The sequence below is a fragment of the Ranitomeya variabilis genome, chromosome 1, assembly GCF_051348905.1.
Source record: "Ranitomeya variabilis isolate aRanVar5 chromosome 1, aRanVar5.hap1, whole genome shotgun sequence".
Classification (NCBI taxonomy): Eukaryota; Metazoa; Chordata; class Amphibia; order Anura; family Dendrobatidae; genus Ranitomeya; species Ranitomeya variabilis.
Window position 1 is genome coordinate 639,266,361 of NC_135232.1, and position 21,387 is coordinate 639,287,747.

Here is a 21,387-nt window from a genome sequence, read left to right on the forward strand (position 1 = left end):
CAGAATATTCACAATAACGCCTTCCATCTTGCTCTCCAACCACTTGCTCCTCTACAACCTGTCTAAGATGGGCTGTAGGAACACAGTATATGTAGGTTTTCAGTAGCCATGGGCGTTTTTAAAAACCGGATCCGTCGTAAAATGGATAAAAGAATGGATGAAAAGGATCAGTTTTTTTTGCCGGATCCGCTACTCGGATCCCGTGGAAAAACAGATCCGTTTCATCAGTTTTTTACAATTTACGCTGGATCCGTTGCTCTGGCGCGACGCCGGATCCTGCGTGACGGAAAAAACCTGATGTGTGAAAGTAGCCTTACACTTAATGAGTGTTACAGTACAAGTGATTAGTCACTGTTTTGCAGTCAACATGAACTTTTTCTCTCTCGTAGAACTTTAAGCAGAGCGTGGACGGTCACAGTTCGCTTAAGGATGCAGTGTTGGAAGAAGGTCATCGACTAATGGAAGTGCTGGTTTCTCACAGGCCAGGTATTGGAGCCCATATAAAACAGTAATGTAATCTTTTTACTTAATTTATAAAACATCACACGTTTTGTAGGACATTATGCAACTAGTTAAGGGGTTCTCATCTGCTGAAATTGTTAAAGTTGGAAACTGCTTGTAAGGCTATGTGCACACGTTCAGGATTTCTTGCAGAAATTTCCTGAGCAAAACCGGACATTTTCTGCAAGAAATCCGCATGCGTTTTTTGCGCATTTTTACACGTTTTTTCGGAGCTTTCCAATGCATTAAATAGCGGGAAAAACGCGAAAAAGCCGCAAAATTAATGAACATGCTGCGTTTTTTACCGCGATGCGTTTTTTTTGCAGAAAAAAACGCATAAAGTGCACAAAAATTGCAGAATGCATTCTAAATGATGGGATGCATAATGTATGCGGTTTTTATGCGTTTTTATAGGGAAAAAAACGCAACGTGTGCACACAGCCTAAAAGCAAACAACTTCACAATTTACTTCTTTTTACAGGGAACCTGTGACCTTGGAAAATGCTATTTACCTGCAGCTATAGGGTAAATCTACAAGTAAATAGTGTTATAGTGCTACCTTGATGTTTGACTGAAGGTGCAGCTTCTGGGAAAAAATTAACTTATTTCCGCCTAGGAGCTGCCTGCTTTCAATAAAAGGAGCATGCAGGGAGCAGTGGAGTCACCGCTCAAGACTCAATTCACTATACTGTAGCCATTCCCCAGCACTTTGATTGACAGCTCCCATGACTATGACTCCCATGTAGACAGTGTAGTATTCCAAAATCCAAGGGATGCATAGATCTACAAGCATGTGTCAGCATATAACAAAATTATAGTCCACATGTGAGGAAAGTGCTCCTATAAGAAAAAACTATATAAGGTGTAAATGTAAGGAGTTAAAGTGCAAATGCATGTTAGTGAGCTCCCATGAGTTGCTCACATGGGCACTTCCCCAGCATAGGGAATGTAAGCATTACAGAAGTAACGCATGTTTACCAGCCTGGACCCTCTAACGTACGTTTTGCTTGCAGCTTCCTCAGAAAGCGTACTGCAGGGCCGGTTGATATAACATTGTAATGCTGTTTACCTGCATGCTAACCCTATATTTTTAGGTATTTAGGTAAATAGTATTTTCCCAGGTGACAGGTTCTATTTAATGTTATAGTTTACTGCTCATTGCTTAGGTTACCAGCCACCTCTGCAGTTTATCTGAGGAAGCCATTTGCCTGGGCAAGGAGTGCAGTGCTGCTAAAGCAGACTGAGCTGCTTCTGCTCGCAGCATCAGAGAGCACACAATTTGGACAACCGGCTCAACCATTGCCACGGATCCAAATTATCAATCATCAGCTCGACTGGCAAAAGGGAAGCTGGGAAGCCGAAAACCCACTTTAGGATGACCACATAAAAAACTTCATCTTCCCATTCAAAATATTATGCACATGACATCTTTTTTCACTTGAAATCTGCTTGAAAAAGTGCCACGAATAATGAACATAATGCACATAGTCTTATGTTCGTTCTTAAAAGGAGAGTATAAGGGTATGTGTCCACGTTCAGGATTGCATCAGGATTTGGTCAGGATTTTCCATCAGTATTTGTAAGCCAAAACCAGGAGTGGAACAATTAGAGGAAAAGTATAATAGAAACACATGCACCAATTCTGCATTTATCACCCACTTCTGGTTTTGGCTTACAAATACTGACGTAAAATTCTGACCAAATCCTGATGCAATCCTGAACGTGGACACATACCCTTAGTGTTATTATTTTGCAATGGTGCAACATAGGGATTGAGAAGGGGTTGTCCCAGTAGTGGACAACCCCTTTCAGACAAGTAACATGTTCATTCTTTAGGCAGCTTCACTTAGAAGCCACCTGCTCTATACGCTTCAAAGTGTATACGCCGGAAAAAAAGACCGATGAGACGCCAGTGAAGACGTTTCAGGAAAACGACCGCTATCATTTTTTTTAAAGCGTTTTCACTTGGAAAACTCAACTGTTCTAACTGCATCTTAAAGATGAGGTAGGAAAATACCCAAAGGAAGATTTCCCAGCAGACAGAAGTGGAATATGTTGCTGATTATTCTCATTGTAAAACACTTATACCACACTAATGAATTAAGCTATGTCACACTGACAGAAGAGCTCACAAAAATATGTGTATAGAGGGAAATTGACCAGTATTACAACAGAGAAAACCCCCTATTAAAATCCAATACTTTATTAAATTAAATATGCAACACAAAACAAAAAATTAATTTATATACAATAAATGCCCTGTCTGATAGGTCAGCTACAATGTACAGGGAGGGTTGTCAATCCCTAGATAACCCCTGTAACAAATATATAGTTAATAGCACACGTGATATATACTAAAACTAGAAGGGTGTACAGAAAAATATATATACTATCCCTACAGGCTAGGAATCAGTACTAAGAACAAGACTACCTAGATGCGGGGGTTGGCACCCTTGAAGAAAACGAGAAATGGCGCCCCCGCTCGTCCGATGACTCTCCCTGGTCTCCTGGCTACTCCCTATAAGGGATAGATTGTGAAGCAGAATGCCAGATGGCTGTATATAACTTGTACATATAAATATGTGTAATGTCACTTTAAACAGCATCACAGGCCCTCCCTTCCAATGTGCTGTGAGGCCCAAGAATAGATATACCTATATACACACACATCCACCATTTGTAATAGAGGGCAAAAAACGGCAAGCCAGAGAATTAGAAAAAGACCAGGGAAACAAAATGATGCTGAGGACACCATCCAGATCAAACCTAATTATAGCTGACCAACAATTAAAAACATGCAAAGGTACAAATGCCACATAATAGCTAAGATGGTGCCATAAACCGCTGGAACCGATATTTTTGCAGACCTCTAAAGTGTGTAATGAACATTAATATATAGGTACACAATGAGATAATACTCATCTGCTATAGACCGCAAATAGTCCAGACGTGATGGCTCAGTTTGATGACTTAATGGTGAGAAACATCTCACCATTCCTCTCGACGCGTTTCCCCCATGTGTTTGGGTTCATCAGGAGAGATTTAGATACACATATGGCAGTGTAGATAATAAAGAAAAAGGGCTGCGATAATTATCTAAACATACCTCCCATATATACACGCTCCTTAATGCGCACTTCCTATTTAGCGAAGTGCTATGTAGTTACCGAAATGGACCAGGCACAAACCTCAGGAAGCGCAATGCTTAATTATACTGGCCGCCATATTTATGGAGCGCAGAACTGCCCCCATACTGGGGCCAGTGCGCTGTGACACTCTAGCGGCGCGCCAGGCGATTGCTACGAACGGCGCATGCGCTAACTACAGAGAGGACTGGTGACGGCAGAGGTAACTGGGGCGTTCGTACAGCCAACCAATCCCACAGGGGGGTGGAGCGCAGCAAGAAGACACACTGCAGCGCTGGCCTGACCGCATAATAAAGCCAGCGCCGTACATAGCCACCCACAATTGGTACACACACATATATAATAAAGATGGCAAAATGTGTAAAACACACCGAAACTGGGAACTAACATACATTACCACCAGTAATAGACGGTGGAAAGCATATTATGCCAATTGCAATAAATTATATCTTACTACCACATTCAAAATAAGAGCCTTAGCTCATAATAGCACCACCCCCTATAAGCCAAGCAGGGAGGAGATATAACTCGCAAAATATGTGTATAGATGAACAAAAAAATGATGAAAAAAGCTATAAATAAATAATAGAATATGCCAGGCAAAAGCCCGGACTACAAGTCTGGCCAGTGATAATGGAAAACTGACCTACAAAAAACAACAATAATTTTGCTGTTCATTCAGACCATCCGGTACAAGGGTCCGCAGCCTGAAGATCCATTGACATTCTTTTTGTAGAAGTAATTTATCCAAGTTACCTCCTCGTGGGTTACGTCGCACCACTTCAAGGACGCAGAAGGAGATAGATCTAGTATCATTTGAATGGGTCATTCTGACATGTTTGGCCAGTGGCGTGTCCCGTTTATGTTTTATATCGCCGAGATGCTCGCCAACGCGTCTCCGTAATTCTCTCTTGGTTTTGCCAATATAATTAAGAGGGCACAGGCATGTGGCCATGTATACCACTCCCTCAGACTTACAATTGGCAAAGTCCCTCATACAATAAATCCTGGCCGACATGGTACTCTTAAAGGTTTTTTCCCTTCTCACCCACGGACAGAATTTACAGTCACCACATCTGAAGGTACCACAGGGCTTCCGATCCAGCCATGTGCCTGGTGGTTTGGGTCTGTCATAAAAACTATGAACCAATCTGTCTTTTAACGATCTACCCTTCTTATATGTGATTTTTGGGGTGAGTGGGACAAAATCCCTAAGATCGGGGTCAGCTAGCAAAATCCCCCAGTGTTTTTTTAAAATATTCTGTACCGCATTAGACTTATTGTCAAACATGCCAATGATTCTAGGGACCTCAGAGACATCAATTTTAGGTGATGGATGAAGTAAATCACGACGGGCACAACCAGCTGCATACCTCCATGCCCCATCCAACACTCTACCTGGGTACCCCCTCTGGCTGAACCTATGTTTAAGATCATAGGCCTGTGCAATAAATTCTTGGTTGTCGGAGCAATTCCTCCTGATACGCAGAAATTGACCTTTAGGGATACCTCTGCGCAGGGATCCTGGATGGAAACTATCCCATCTAAGGAGACCATTGGTGGACGTAGGTTTTCTGAAGGTCCTGGTGGAGATCCCACCCCTATGATTTTTCTGAATATTAAGGTCAAGAAAATTAATAGACTCCTTATGTATTTCCGAAGTGAATCTCATATTGATATCATTATCATTAATGCATAAGATGAACCGATTGAATTCATCCACAGTGCCCGTCCATAAGATGAACACATCGTCGATAAATCTCGACCAAAATAAAATCTTAGGGAACCACCAGGCCTCATCCACAAAAATAATGGTCTCCTCCCACCAGCCCAGGAAGAGGTTGGCATACGATGGGGCACAAGGGCTCCCCATCGCCGTCCCCCTGAGCTGGTGGTAGGTCCTCCCATAGAACAGGAAGTAGTTATGATTCAAGATGTATGTCATAAGTTCAACAACCAGCTTGTTATGCGGGGTACACTGATTAGCACGAGTATTCAGAAAAAATTCCATCCCCCTGATGCCTGCCTCATGTGGAATATTGCTATATAATGCTTCCACATCAATGGACGCAAGATACGTGTCAGTCCCAATATCCATGTCCTCAAGTTTAGTGAGTAGATCCATAGTATCCCTCAGATATGAGGGTAATGAAGTCACAAATGAACGTAAAATACGATCAACATAGATCCCCACATTTTGACCCAAAGAGTCCACACCGGACACAATGGGGCGCCCTCTGAGTGGAGCAATCCCCTTGTGTATTTTGGGAAGACAATAAAAGGCAGGCACCAGGGGAAGAGATGGGGAAAGAAAATCAAATTCATCCTTAGTCAGCAACCCACAGTCTAGACCCTTAGCCAAGATATCTATGAGAATGTCAGTGTAAGGCAAGGTAGGATCCCTCTTGAGGATTTCATATGTTTTTCTATCATCCAGTATCAACTGGCACATGGTCATATACTGGTCATGATTCATCAGGACCAAATTACCCCCCTTATCGGAGGGCTTGATGACAATCTCTTTATTATTTTCTAAATCACTTAGAGCCAGTGTCTCAGATTCAGTGAGATTGGATGGTGGATCCCACCTAATATCTTTGGGGTTAATCCTCAACAGCTCCTCCTCTACCACTTTAAGAAAAATATCTACAGAGTCCAACCCACCAGCCGGTGGTGCTCTAGTACTCTTCCGTTTAAGTGACGTAAAGGGGCCCAAGCCAACACTATGTTCATTCTCACTAAGCAAGTCAGTCAAGATATTAACAGTCTCAAGGTCTTCAACTGGAATGCCCATAGTCTCACATCTCTCCCTATCTGCCTGAAGATGAAACTTATGCCACTTAAGTTTACGTGCAAAAAGATTAACGTCCTTGACCCAACCAAATGCATCATATCTAGTTGTGGGTACGAAATTGAGGCCCTTGATTAATATATTATATTCATCGTATGACAATTTATAGTTGCTCAGATTAACAATTTGTCCTGACCCCACAGGATTTAGGTCATCCTGTTTCTCAATGGGTATCCCAGTGGGGTCCTTTGCTCCAAAAAAGAGGAGGCCGATGAGGAGGGTAAGAGAGATGGGGGTATAGGTACTGTTGCCCCTGATGGTATTCCACCTGTTACAATGGTAGAGGTATTCACATGAGACCCTGTCTGTAACCGCATATCCCCTGCTGGTCCCATAGGGGCATCCAGATGTGTATTGTAATTCTGCCATCTGCGTCTCTGCCCTCTACCTCGTGTTCTCCCCCTCTGTCTCCACCTCCCTCTAGAGTTGGACCGCTCCCTGTCAGAGTTATCTGTTTCTGATGATGAAATGTCAATGCGATGTTCCCGTTGGGAGTTCAAAAAATTATACGCCCTCTTTTCTTTGAATTCCGTAAAATCTCTCGTAAATTGAAAATGTTTCCTATCCTTAATATTTGTCTGGAATTTCTCAATGGAGGTTTGCAGCAGAGATTCCCTCCTTGTAAATTCGGGATCGGATTTAAATACCAGCGTTTTATCTATAAGTTCTCCCAACACCTTTCTTGTGCGTTCAAAATTAATTTTTTCCTCTTCAATTAAAATTGTCATGAACCTACATGAAGATGCTATAGATTCCTTTTCCCAAGCTTGCATAAGCTGAGGGTTAACCAATCTTGGTGAAGGGGAGAGATTAATTCTCAGACCACTAGGTACAATATTATTTTTCAAATAATTCTCAAGGGCCTTTATTTCCCAAAATGATTTAATATTATTTTTATAACCCACAAATAGTTCATTGAACAAATTCTTAATGGACAACGAGCTGCTGTTCCTTGACGGACCACAGTCTGTGGAAAAAGCTAAATTTGCATCCTCCACCCATTGGTCAGTATTGATGGGCCCAGATAAAAAGCCAGCCATAAATATACCAAAGAACGAAAAGAGCTCACAAAAATATGTGTATAGAGGGAAATTGACCAGTATTACAACAGAGAAAACCCCCTATTAAAATCCAATACTTTATTAAATTAAATATGCAACACAAAACAAAAAATTAATTTATATACAATAAATGCCCTGTCTGATAGGTCAGCTACAATGTACAGGGAGGGTTGTCAATCCCTAGATAACCCCTGTAACAAATATATAGTTAATAGCACACGTGATATATACTAAAACTAGAAGGGTGTACAGAAAAATATATATACTATCCCTACAGGCTAGGAATCAGTACTAAGAACAAGACTACCTAGATGCGGGGGTTGGCACCCTTGAAGAAAACGAGAAATGGCGCCCCCGCTCGTCCGATGACTCTCCCTGGTCTCCTGGCTACTCCCTATAAGGGATAGATTGTGAAGCAGAATGCCAGATGGCTGTATATAACTTGTACATATAAATATGTGTAATGTCACTTTAAACAGCATCACAGGCCCTCCCTTCCAATGTGCTGTGAGGCCCAAGAATAGATATACCTATATACACACACATCCACCATTTGTAATAGAGGGCAAAAAACGGCAAGCCAGAGAATTAGAAAAAGACCAGGGAAACAAAATGATGCTGAGGACACCATCCAGATCAAACCTAATTATAGCTGACCAACAATTAAAAACATGCAAAGGTACAAATGCCACATAATAGCTAAGATGGTGCCATAAACCGCTGGAACCGATATTTTTGCAGACCTCTAAAGTGTGTAATGAACATTAATATATAGGTACACAATGAGATAATACTCATCTGCTATAGACCGCAAATAGTCCAGACGTGATGGCTCAGTTTGATGACTTAATGGTGAGAAACATCTCACCATTCCTCTCGACGCGTTTCCCCCATGTGTTTGGGTTCATCAGGAGAGATTTAGATACACATATGGCAGTGTAGATAATAAAGAAAAAGGGCTGCGATAATTATCTAAACATACCTCCCATATATACACGCTCCTTAATGCGCACTTCCTATTTAGCGAAGTGCTATGTAGTTACCGAAATGGACCAGGCACAAACCTCAGGAAGCGCAATGCTTAATTATACTGGCCGCCATATTTATGGAGCGCAGAACTGCCCCCATACTGGGGCCAGTGCGCTGTGACACTCTAGCGGCGCGCCAGGCGATTGCTACGAACGGCGCATGCGCTAACTACAGAGAGGACTGGTGACGGCAGAGGTAACTGGGGCGTTCGTACAGCCAACCAATCCCACAGGGGGGTGGAGCGCAGCAAGAAGACACACTGCAGCGCTGGCCTGACCGCATAATAAAGCCAGCGCCGTACATAGCCACCCACAATTGGTACACACACATATATAATAAAGATGGCAAAATGTGTAAAACACACCGAAACTGGGAACTAACATACATTACCACCAGTAATAGACGGTGGAAAGCATATTATGCCAATTGCAATAAATTATATCTTACTACCACATTCAAAATAAGAGCCTTAGCTCATAATAGCACCACCCCCTATAAGCCAAGCAGGGAGGAGATATAACTCGCAAAATATGTGTATAGATGAACAAAAAAATGATGAAAAAAGCTATAAATAAATAATAGAATATGCCAGGCAAAAGCCCGGACTACAAGTCTGGCCAGTGATAATGGAAAACTGACCTACAAAAAACAACAATAATTTTGCTGTTCATTCAGACCATCCGGTACAAGGGTCCGCAGCCTGAAGATCCATTGACATTCTTTTTGTAGAAGTAATTTATCCAAGTTACCTCCTCGTGGGTTACGTCGCACCACTTCAAGGACGCAGAAGGAGATAGATCTAGTATCATTTGAATGGGTCATTCTGACATGTTTGGCCAGTGGCGTGTCCCGTTTATGTTTTATATCGCCGAGATGCTCGCCAACGCGTCTCCGTAATTCTCTCTTGGTTTTGCCAATATAATTAAGAGGGCACAGGCATGTGGCCATGTATACCACTCCCTCAGACTTACAATTGGCAAAGTCCCTCATACAATAAATCCTGGCCGACATGGTACTCTTAAAGGTTTTTTCCCTTCTCACCCACGGACAGAATTTACAGTCACCACATCTGAAGGTACCACAGGGCTTCCGATCCAGCCATGTGCCTGGTGGTTTGGGTCTGTCATAAAAACTATGAACCAATCTGTCTTTTAACGATCTACCCTTCTTATATGTGATTTTTGGGGTGAGTGGGACAAAATCCCTAAGATCGGGGTCAGCTAGCAAAATCCCCCAGTGTTTTTTTAAAATATTCTGTACCGCATTAGACTTATTGTCAAACATGCCAATGATTCTAGGGACCTCAGAGACATCAATTTTAGGTGATGGATGAAGTAAATCACGACGGGCACAACCAGCTGCATACCTCCATGCCCCATCCAACACTCTACCTGGGTACCCCCTCTGGCTGAACCTATGTTTAAGATCATAGGCCTGTGCAATAAATTCTTGGTTGTCGGAGCAATTCCTCCTGATACGCAGAAATTGACCTTTAGGGATACCTCTGCGCAGGGATCCTGGATGGAAACTATCCCATCTAAGGAGACCATTGGTGGACGTAGGTTTTCTGAAGGTCCTGGTGGAGATCCCACCCCTATGATTTTTCTGAATATTAAGGTCAAGAAAATTAATAGACTCCTTATGTATTTCCGAAGTGAATCTCATATTGATATCATTATCATTAATGCATAAGATGAACCGATTGAATTCATCCACAGTGCCCGTCCATAAGATGAACACATCGTCGATAAATCTCGACCAAAATAAAATCTTAGGGAACCACCAGGCCTCATCCACAAAAATAATGGTCTCCTCCCACCAGCCCAGGAAGAGGTTGGCATACGATGGGGCACAAGGGCTCCCCATCGCCGTCCCCCTGAGCTGGTGGTAGGTCCTCCCATAGAACAGGAAGTAGTTATGATTCAAGATGTATGTCATAAGTTCAACAACCAGCTTGTTATGCGGGGTACACTGATTAGCACGAGTATTCAGAAAAAATTCCATCCCCCTGATGCCTGCCTCATGTGGAATATTGCTATATAATGCTTCCACATCAATGGACGCAAGATACGTGTCAGTCCCAATATCCATGTCCTCAAGTTTAGTGAGTAGATCCATAGTATCCCTCAGATATGAGGGTAATGAAGTCACAAATGAACGTAAAATACGATCAACATAGATCCCCACATTTTGACCCAAAGAGTCCACACCGGACACAATGGGGCGCCCTCTGAGTGGAGCAATCCCCTTGTGTATTTTGGGAAGACAATAAAAGGCAGGCACCAGGGGAAGAGATGGGGAAAGAAAATCAAATTCATCCTTAGTCAGCAACCCACAGTCTAGACCCTTAGCCAAGATATCTATGAGAATGTCAGTGTAAGGCAAGGTAGGATCCCTCTTGAGGATTTCATATGTTTTTCTATCATCCAGTATCAACTGGCACATGGTCATATACTGGTCATGATTCATCAGGACCAAATTACCCCCCTTATCGGAGGGCTTGATGACAATCTCTTTATTATTTTCTAAATCACTTAGAGCCAGTGTCTCAGATTCAGTGAGATTGGATGGTGGATCCCACCTAATATCTTTGGGGTTAATCCTCAACAGCTCCTCCTCTACCACTTTAAGAAAAATATCTACAGAGTCCAACCCACCAGCCGGTGGTGCTCTAGTACTCTTCCGTTTAAGTGACGTAAAGGGGCCCAAGCCAACACTATGTTCATTCTCACTAAGCAAGTCAGTCAAGATATTAACAGTCTCAAGGTCTTCAACTGGAATGCCCATAGTCTCACATCTCTCCCTATCTGCCTGAAGATGAAACTTATGCCACTTAAGTTTACGTGCAAAAAGATTAACGTCCTTGACCCAACCAAATGCATCATATCTAGTTGTGGGTACGAAATTGAGGCCCTTGATTAATATATTATATTCATCGTATGACAATTTATAGTTGCTCAGATTAACAATTTGTCCTGACCCCACAGGATTTAGGTCATCCTGTTTCTCAATGGGTATCCCAGTGGGGTCCTTTGCTCCAAAAAAGAGGAGGCCGATGAGGAGGGTAAGAGAGATGGGGGTATAGGTACTGTTGCCCCTGATGGTATTCCACCTGTTACAATGGTAGAGGTATTCACATGAGACCCTGTCTGTAACCGCATATCCCCTGCTGGTCCCATAGGGGCATCCAGATGTGTATTGTAATTCTGCCATCTGCGTCTCTGCCCTCTACCTCGTGTTCTCCCCCTCTGTCTCCACCTCCCTCTAGAGTTGGACCGCTCCCTGTCAGAGTTATCTGTTTCTGATGATGAAATGTCAATGCGATGTTCCCGTTGGGAGTTCAAAAAATTATACGCCCTCTTTTCTTTGAATTCCGTAAAATCTCTCGTAAATTGAAAATGTTTCCTATCCTTAATATTTGTCTGGAATTTCTCAATGGAGGTTTGCAGCAGAGATTCCCTCCTTGTAAATTCGGGATCGGATTTAAATACCAGCGTTTTATCTATAAGTTCTCCCAACACCTTTCTTGTGCGTTCAAAATTAATTTTTTCCTCTTCAATTAAAATTGTCATGAACCTACATGAAGATGCTATAGATTCCTTTTCCCAAGCTTGCATAAGCTGAGGGTTAACCAATCTTGGTGAAGGGGAGAGATTAATTCTCAGACCACTAGGTACAATATTATTTTTCAAATAATTCTCAAGGGCCTTTATTTCCCAAAATGATTTAATATTATTTTTATAACCCACAAATAGTTCATTGAACAAATTCTTAATGGACAACGAGCTGCTGTTCCTTGACGGACCACAGTCTGTGGAAAAAGCTAAATTTGCATCCTCCACCCATTGGTCAGTATTGATGGGCCCAGATAAAAAGCCAGCCATAAATATACCAAAGAACGAAAAGAGCTCACAAAAATATGTGTATAGAGGGAAATTGACCAGTATTACAACAGAGAAAACCCCCTATTAAAATCCAATACTTTATTAAATTAAATATGCAACACAAAACAAAAAATTAATTTATATACAATAAATGCCCTGTCTGATAGGTCAGCTACAATGTACAGGGAGGGTTGTCAATCCCTAGATAACCCCTGTAACAAATATATAGTTAATAGCACACGTGATATATACTAAAACTAGAAGGGTGTACAGAAAAATATATATACTATCCCTACAGGCTAGGAATCAGTACTAAGAACAAGACTACCTAGATGCGGGGGTTGGCACCCTTGAAGAAAACGAGAAATGGCGCCCCCGCTCGTCCGATGACTCTCCCTGGTCTCCTGGCTACTCCCTATAAGGGATAGATTGTGAAGCAGAATGCCAGATGGCTGTATATAACTTGTACATATAAATATGTGTAATGTCACTTTAAACAGCATCACAGGCCCTCCCTTCCAATGTGCTGTGAGGCCCAAGAATAGATATACCTATATACACACACATCCACCATTTGTAATAGAGGGCAAAAAACGGCAAGCCAGAGAATTAGAAAAAGACCAGGGAAACAAAATGATGCTGAGGACACCATCCAGATCAAACCTAATTATAGCTGACCAACAATTAAAAACATGCAAAGGTACAAATGCCACATAATAGCTAAGATGGTGCCATAAACCGCTGGAACCGATATTTTTGCAGACCTCTAAAGTGTGTAATGAACATTAATATATAGGTACACAATGAGATAATACTCATCTGCTATAGACCGCAAATAGTCCAGACGTGATGGCTCAGTTTGATGACTTAATGGTGAGAAACATCTCACCATTCCTCTCGACGCGTTTCCCCCATGTGTTTGGGTTCATCAGGAGAGATTTAGATACACATATGGCAGTGTAGATAATAAAGAAAAAGGGCTGCGATAATTATCTAAACATACCTCCCATATATACACGCTCCTTAATGCGCACTTCCTATTTAGCGAAGTGCTATGTAGTTACCGAAATGGACCAGGCACAAACCTCAGGAAGCGCAATGCTTAATTATACTGGCCGCCATATTTATGGAGCGCAGAACTGCCCCCATACTGGGGCCAGTGCGCTGTGACACTCTAGCGGCGCGCCAGGCGATTGCTACGAACGGCGCATGCGCTAACTACAGAGAGGACTGGTGACGGCAGAGGTAACTGGGGCGTTCGTACAGCCAACCAATCCCACAGGGGGGTGGAGCGCAGCAAGAAGACACACTGCAGCGCTGGCCTGACCGCATAATAAAGCCAGCGCCGTACATAGCCACCCACAATTGGTACACACACATATATAATAAAGATGGCAAAATGTGTAAAACACACCGAAACTGGGAACTAACATACATTACCACCAGTAATAGACGGTGGAAAGCATATTATGCCAATTGCAATAAATTATATCTTACTACCACATTCAAAATAAGAGCCTTAGCTCATAATAGCACCACCCCCTATAAGCCAAGCAGGGAGGAGATATAACTCGCAAAATATGTGTATAGATGAACAAAAAAATGATGAAAAAAGCTATAAATAAATAATAGAATATGCCAGGCAAAAGCCCGGACTACAAGTCTGGCCAGTGATAATGGAAAACTGACCTACAAAAAACAACAATAATTTTGCTGTTCATTCAGACCATCCGGTACAAGGGTCCGCAGCCTGAAGATCCATTGACATTCTTTTTGTAGAAGTAATTTATCCAAGTTACCTCCTCGTGGGTTACGTCGCACCACTTCAAGGACGCAGAAGGAGATAGATCTAGTATCATTTGAATGGGTCATTCTGACATGTTTGGCCAGTGGCGTGTCCCGTTTATGTTTTATATCGCCGAGATGCTCGCCAACGCGTCTCCGTAATTCTCTCTTGGTTTTGCCAATATAATTAAGAGGGCACAGGCATGTGGCCATGTATACCACTCCCTCAGACTTACAATTGGCAAAGTCCCTCATACAATAAATCCTGGCCGACATGGTACTCTTAAAGGTTTTTTCCCTTCTCACCCACGGACAGAATTTACAGTCACCACATCTGAAGGTACCACAGGGCTTCCGATCCAGCCATGTGCCTGGTGGTTTGGGTCTGTCATAAAAACTATGAACCAATCTGTCTTTTAACGATCTACCCTTCTTATATGTGATTTTTGGGGTGAGTGGGACAAAATCCCTAAGATCGGGGTCAGCTAGCAAAATCCCCCAGTGTTTTTTTAAAATATTCTGTACCGCATTAGACTTATTGTCAAACATGCCAATGATTCTAGGGACCTCAGAGACATCAATTTTAGGTGATGGATGAAGTAAATCACGACGGGCACAACCAGCTGCATACCTCCATGCCCCATCCAACACTCTACCTGGGTACCCCCTCTGGCTGAACCTATGTTTAAGATCATAGGCCTGTGCAATAAATTCTTGGTTGTCGGAGCAATTCCTCCTGATACGCAGAAATTGACCTTTAGGGATACCTCTGCGCAGGGATCCTGGATGGAAACTATCCCATCTAAGGAGACCATTGGTGGACGTAGGTTTTCTGAAGGTCCTGGTGGAGATCCCACCCCTATGATTTTTCTGAATATTAAGGTCAAGAAAATTAATAGACTCCTTATGTATTTCCGAAGTGAATCTCATATTGATATCATTATCATTAATGCATAAGATGAACCGATTGAATTCATCCACAGTGCCCGTCCATAAGATGAACACATCGTCGATAAATCTCGACCAAAATAAAATCTTAGGGAACCACCAGGCCTCATCCACAAAAATAATGGTCTCCTCCCACCAGCCCAGGAAGAGGTTGGCATACGATGGGGCACAAGGGCTCCCCATCGCCGTCCCCCTGAGCTGGTGGTAGGTCCTCCCATAGAACAGGAAGTAGTTATGATTCAAGATGTATGTCATAAGTTCAACAACCAGCTTGTTATGCGGGGTACACTGATTAGCACGAGTATTCAGAAAAAATTCCATCCCCCTGATGCCTGCCTCATGTGGAATATTGCTATATAATGCTTCCACATCAATGGACGCAAGATACGTGTCAGTCCCAATATCCATGTCCTCAAGTTTAGTGAGTAGATCCATAGTATCCCTCAGATATGAGGGTAATGAAGTCACAAATGAACGTAAAATACGATCAACATAGATCCCCACATTTTGACCCAAAGAGTCCACACCGGACACAATGGGGCGCCCTCTGAGTGGAGCAATCCCCTTGTGTATTTTGGGAAGACAATAAAAGGCAGGCACCAGGGGAAGAGATGGGGAAAGAAAATCAAATTCATCCTTAGTCAGCAACCCACAGTCTAGACCCTTAGCCAAGATATCTATGAGAATGTCAGTGTAAGGCAAGGTAGGATCCCTCTTGAGGATTTCATATGTTTTTCTATCATCCAGTATCAACTGGCACATGGTCATATACTGGTCATGATTCATCAGGACCAAATTACCCCCCTTATCGGAGGGCTTGATGACAATCTCTTTATTATTTTCTAAATCACTTAGAGCCAGTGTCTCAGATTCAGTGAGATTGGATGGTGGATCCCACCTAATATCTTTGGGGTTAATCCTCAACAGCTCCTCCTCTACCACTTTAAGAAAAATATCTACAGAGTCCAACCCACCAGCCGGTGGTGCTCTAGTACTCTTCCGTTTAAGTGACGTAAAGGGGCCCAAGCCAACACTATGTTCATTCTCACTAAGCAAGTCAGTCAAGATATTAACAGTCTCAAGGTCTTCAACTGGAATGCCCATAGTCTCACATCTCTCCCTATCTGCCTGAAGATGAAACTTATGCCACTTAAGTTTACGTGCAAAAAGATTAACGTCCTTGACCCAACCAAATGCATCATATCTAGTTGTGGGTACGAAATTGAGGCCCTTGATTAATATATTATATTCATCGTATGACAATTTATAGTTGCTCAGATTAACAATTTGTCCTGACCCCACAGGATTTAGGTCATCCTGTTTCTCAATGGGTATCCCAGTGGGGTCCTTTGCTCCAAAAAAGAGGAGGCCGATGAGGAGGGTAAGAGAGATGGGGGTATAGGTACTGTTGCCCCTGATGGTATTCCACCTGTTACAATGGTAGAGGTATTCACATGAGACCCTGTCTGTAACCGCATATCCCCTGCTGGTCCCATAGGGGCATCCAGATGTGTATTGTAATTCTGCCATCTGCGTCTCTGCCCTCTACCTCGTGTTCTCCCCCTCTGTCTCCACCTCCCTCTAGAGTTGGACCGCTCCCTGTCAGAGTTATCTGTTTCTGATGATGAAATGTCAATGCGATGTTCCCGTTGGGAGTTCAAAAAATTATACGCCCTCTTTTCTTTGAATTCCGTAAAATCTCTCGTAAATTGAAAATGTTTCCTATCCTTAATATTTGTCTGGAATTTCTCAATGGAGGTTTGCAGCAGAGATTCCCTCCTTGTAAATTCGGGATCGGATTTAAATACCAGCGTTTTATCTATAAGTTCTCCCAACACCTTTCTTGTGCGTTCAAAATTAATTTTTTCCTCTTCAATTAAAATTGTCATGAACCTACATGAAGATGCTATAGATTCCTTTTCCCAAGCTTGCATAAGCTGAGGGTTAACCAATCTTGGTGAAGGGGAGAGATTAATTCTCAGACCACTAGGTACAATATTATTTTTCAAATAATTCTCAAGGGCCTTTATTTCCCAAAATGATTTAATATTATTTTTATAACCCACAAATAGTTCATTGAACAAATTCTTAATGGACAACGAGCTGCTGTTCCTTGACGGACCACAGTCTGTGGAAAAAGCTAAATTTGCATCCTCCACCCATTGGTCAGTATTGATGGGCCCAGATAAAAAGCCAGCCATAAATATACCAAAGAACGAAAAGAGCTCACAAAAATATGTGTATAGAGGGAAATTGACCAGTATTACAACAGAGAAAACCCCCTATTAAAATCCAATACTTTATTAAATTAAATATGCAACACAAAACAAAAAATTAATTTATATACAATAAATGCCCTGTCTGATAGGTCAGCTACAATGTGCAGGGAGGGTTGTCAATCCCTAGATAACCCCTGTAACAAATATATAGTTAATAGCACACGTGATATATACTAAAACTAGAAGGGTGTACAGAAAAATATATATACTATCCCTACAGGCTAGGAATCAGTACTAAGAACAAGACTACCTAGATGCGGGGGTTGGCACCCTTGAAGAAAACGAGAAATGGCGCCCCCGCTCGTCCGATGACTCTCCCTGGTCTCCTGGCTACTCCCTATAAGGGATAGATTGTGAAGCAGAATGCCAGATGGCTGTATATAACTTGTACATATAAATATGTGTAATGTCACTTTAAACAGCATCACAGGCCCTCCCTTCCAATGTGCTGTGAGGCCCAAGAATAGATATACCTATATACACACACATCCACCATTTGTAATAGAGGGCAAAAAACGGCAAGCCAGAGAATTAGAAAAAGACCAGGGAAACAAAATGATGCTGAGGACACCATCCAGATCAAACCTAATTATAGCTGACCAACAATTAAAAACATGCAAAGGTACAAATGCCACATAATAGCTAAGATGGTGCCATAAACCGCTGGAACCGATATTTTTGCAGACCTCTAAAGTGTGTAATGAACATTAATATATAGGTACACAATGAGATAATACTCATCTGCTATAGACCGCAAATAGTCCAGACGTGATGGCTCAGTTTGATGACTTAATGGTGAGAAACATCTCACCATTCCTCTCGACGCGTTTCCCCCATGTGTTTGGGTTCATCAGGAGAGATTTAGATACACATATGGCAGTGTAGATAATAAAGAAAAAGGGCTGCGATAATTATCTAAACATACCTCCCATATATACACGCTCCTTAATGCGCACTTCCTATTTAGCGAAGTGCTATGTAGTTACCGAAATGGACCAGGCACAAACCTCAGGAAGCGCAATGCTTAATTATACTGGCCGCCATATTTATGGAGCGCAGAACTGCCCCCATACTGGGGCCAGTGCGCTGTGACACTCTAGCGGCGCGCCAGGCGATTGCTACGAACGGCGCATGCGCTAACTACAGAGAGGACTGGTGACGGCAGAGGTAACTGGGGCGTTCGTACAGCCAACCAATCCCACAGGGGGGTGGAGCGCAGCAAGAAGACACACTGCAGCGCTGGCCTGACCGCATAATAAAGCCAGCGCCGTACATAGCCACCCACAATTGGTACACACACATATATAATAAAGATGGCAAAATGTGTAAAACACACCGAAACTGGGAACTAACATACATTACCACCAGTAATAGACGGTGGAAAGCATATTATGCCAATTGCAATAAATTATATCTTACTACCACATTCAAAATAAGAGCCTTAGCTCATAATAGCACCACCCCCTATAAGCCAAGCAGGGAGGAGATATAACTCGCAAAATATGTGTATAGATGAACAAAAAAATGATGAAAAAAGCTATAAATAAATAATAGAATATGCCAGGCAAAAGCCCGGACTACAAGTCTGGCCAGTGATAATGGAAAACTGACCTACAAAAAACAACAATAATTTTGCTGTTCATTCAGACCATCCGGTACAAGGGTCCGCAGCCTGAAGATCCATTGACATTCTTTTTGTAGAAGTAATTTATCCAAGTTACCTCCTCGTGGGTTACGTCGCACCACTTCAAGGACGCAGAAGGAGATAGATCTAGTATCATTTGAATGGGTCATTCTGACATGTTTGGCCAGTGGCGTGTCCCGTTTATGTTTTATATCGCCGAGATGCTCGCCAACGCGTCTCCGTAATTCTCTCTTGGTTTTGCCAATATAATTAAGAGGGCACAGGCATGTGGCCATGTATACCACTCCCTCAGACTTACAATTGGCAAAGTCCCTCATACAATAAATCCTGGCCGACATGGTACTCTTAAAGGTTTTTTCCCTTCTCACCCACGGACAGAATTTACAGTCACCACATCTGAAGGTACCACAGGGCTTCCGATCCAGCCATGTGCCTGGTGGTTTGGGTCTGTCATAAAAACTATGAACCAATCTGTCTTTTAACGATCTACCCTTCTTATATGTGATTTTTGGGGTGAGTGGGACAAAATCCCTAAGATCGGGGTCAGCTAGCAAAATCCCCCAGTGTTTTTTTAAAATATTCTGTACCGCATTAGACTTATTGTCAAACATGCCAATGATTCTAGGGACCTCAGAGACATCAATTTTAGGTGATGGATGAAGTAAATCACGACGGGCACAACCAGCTGCATACCTCCATGCCCCATCCAACACTCTACCTGGGTACCCCCTCTGGCTGAACCTATGTTTAAGATCATAGGCCTGTGCAATAAATTCTTGGTTGTCGGAGCAATTCCTCCTGATACGCAGAAATTGACCTTTAGGGATACCTCTGCGCAGGGATCCTGGATGGAAACTATCCCATCTAAGGAGACCATTGGTGGACGTAGGTTTTCTGAAGGTCCTGGTGGAGATCCCACCCCTATGATTTTTCTGAATATTAAGGTCAAGAAAATTAATAGACTCCTTATGTATTTCCGAAGTGAATCTCATATTGATATCATTATCATTAATGCATAAGATGAACCGATTGAATTCATCCACAGTGCCCGTCCATAAGATGAACACATCGTCGATAAATCTCGACCAAAATAAAATCTTAGGGAACCACCAGGCCTCATCCACAAAAATAATGGTCTCCTCCCACCAGCCCAGGAAGAGGTTGGCATACGATGGGGCACAAGGGCTCCCCATCGCCGTCCCCCTGAGCTGGTGGTAGGTCCTCCCATAGAACAGGAAGTAGTTATGATTCAAGATGTATGTCATAAGTTCAACAACCAGCTTGTTATGCGGGGTACACTGATTAGCACGAGTATTCAGAAAAAATTCCATCCCCCTGATGCCTGCCTCATGTGGAATATTGCTATATAATGCTTCCACATCAATGGACGCAAGATACGTGTCAGTCCCAATATCCATGTCCTCAAGTTTAGTGAGTAGATCCATAGTATCCCTCAGATATGAGGGTAATGAAGTCACAAATGAACGTAAAATACGATCAACATAGATCCCCACATTTTGACCCAAAGAGTCCACACCGGACACAATGGGGCGCCCTCTGAGTGGAGCAATCCCCTTGTGTATTTTGGGAAGACAATAAAAGGCAGGCACCAGGGGAAGAGATGGGGAAAGAAAATCAAATTCATCCTTAGTCAGCAACCCACAGTCTAGACCCTTAGCCAAGATATCTATGAGAATGTCAGTGTAAGGCAAGGTAGGATCCCTCTTGAGGATTTCATATGTTTTTCTATCATCCAGTATCAACTGGCACATGGTCATATACTGGTCATGATTCATCAGGACCAAATTACCCCCCTTATCGGAGGGCTTGATGACAATCTCTTTATTATTTTCTAAATCACTTAGAGCCAGTGTCTCAGATTCAGTGAGATTGGATGGTGGATCCCACCTAATATCTTTGGGGTTAATCCTCAACAGCTCCTCCTCTACCACTTTAAGAAAAATATCTACAGAGTCCAACCCACCAGCCGGTGGTGCTCTAGTACTCTTCCGTTTAAGTGACGTAAAGGGGCCCAAGCCAACACTATGTTCATTCTCACTAAGCAAGTCAGTCAAGATATTAACAGTCTCAAGGTCTTCAACTGGAATGCCCATAGTCTCACATCTCTCCCTATCTGCCTGAAGATGAAACTTATGCCACTTAAGTTTACGTGCAAAAAGATTAACGTCCTTGACCCAACCAAATGCATCATATCTAGTTGTGGGTACGAAATTGAGGCCCTTGATTAATATATTATA

The 21,387-nt window shown here is 42.6% G+C and overlaps 1 protein-coding gene across 2 annotated transcripts in view; it reads left to right on the forward strand.

Moving 5' to 3' along the window:
- AKAP6 (A-kinase anchoring protein 6) overlaps nt 1-21,387 on the forward strand; it is a 633,848-nt gene that overhangs the window by 325,616 nt on the left and 286,845 nt on the right. For both annotated transcript variants that reach the window (XM_077261103.1, XM_077261107.1), the window contains exon 6: nt 390-486. In XM_077261103.1, the coding sequence (XP_077117218.1) occupies nt 390-486 (97 nt within the window). The remainder of the gene's footprint in view (nt 1-389; nt 487-21,387) is intronic.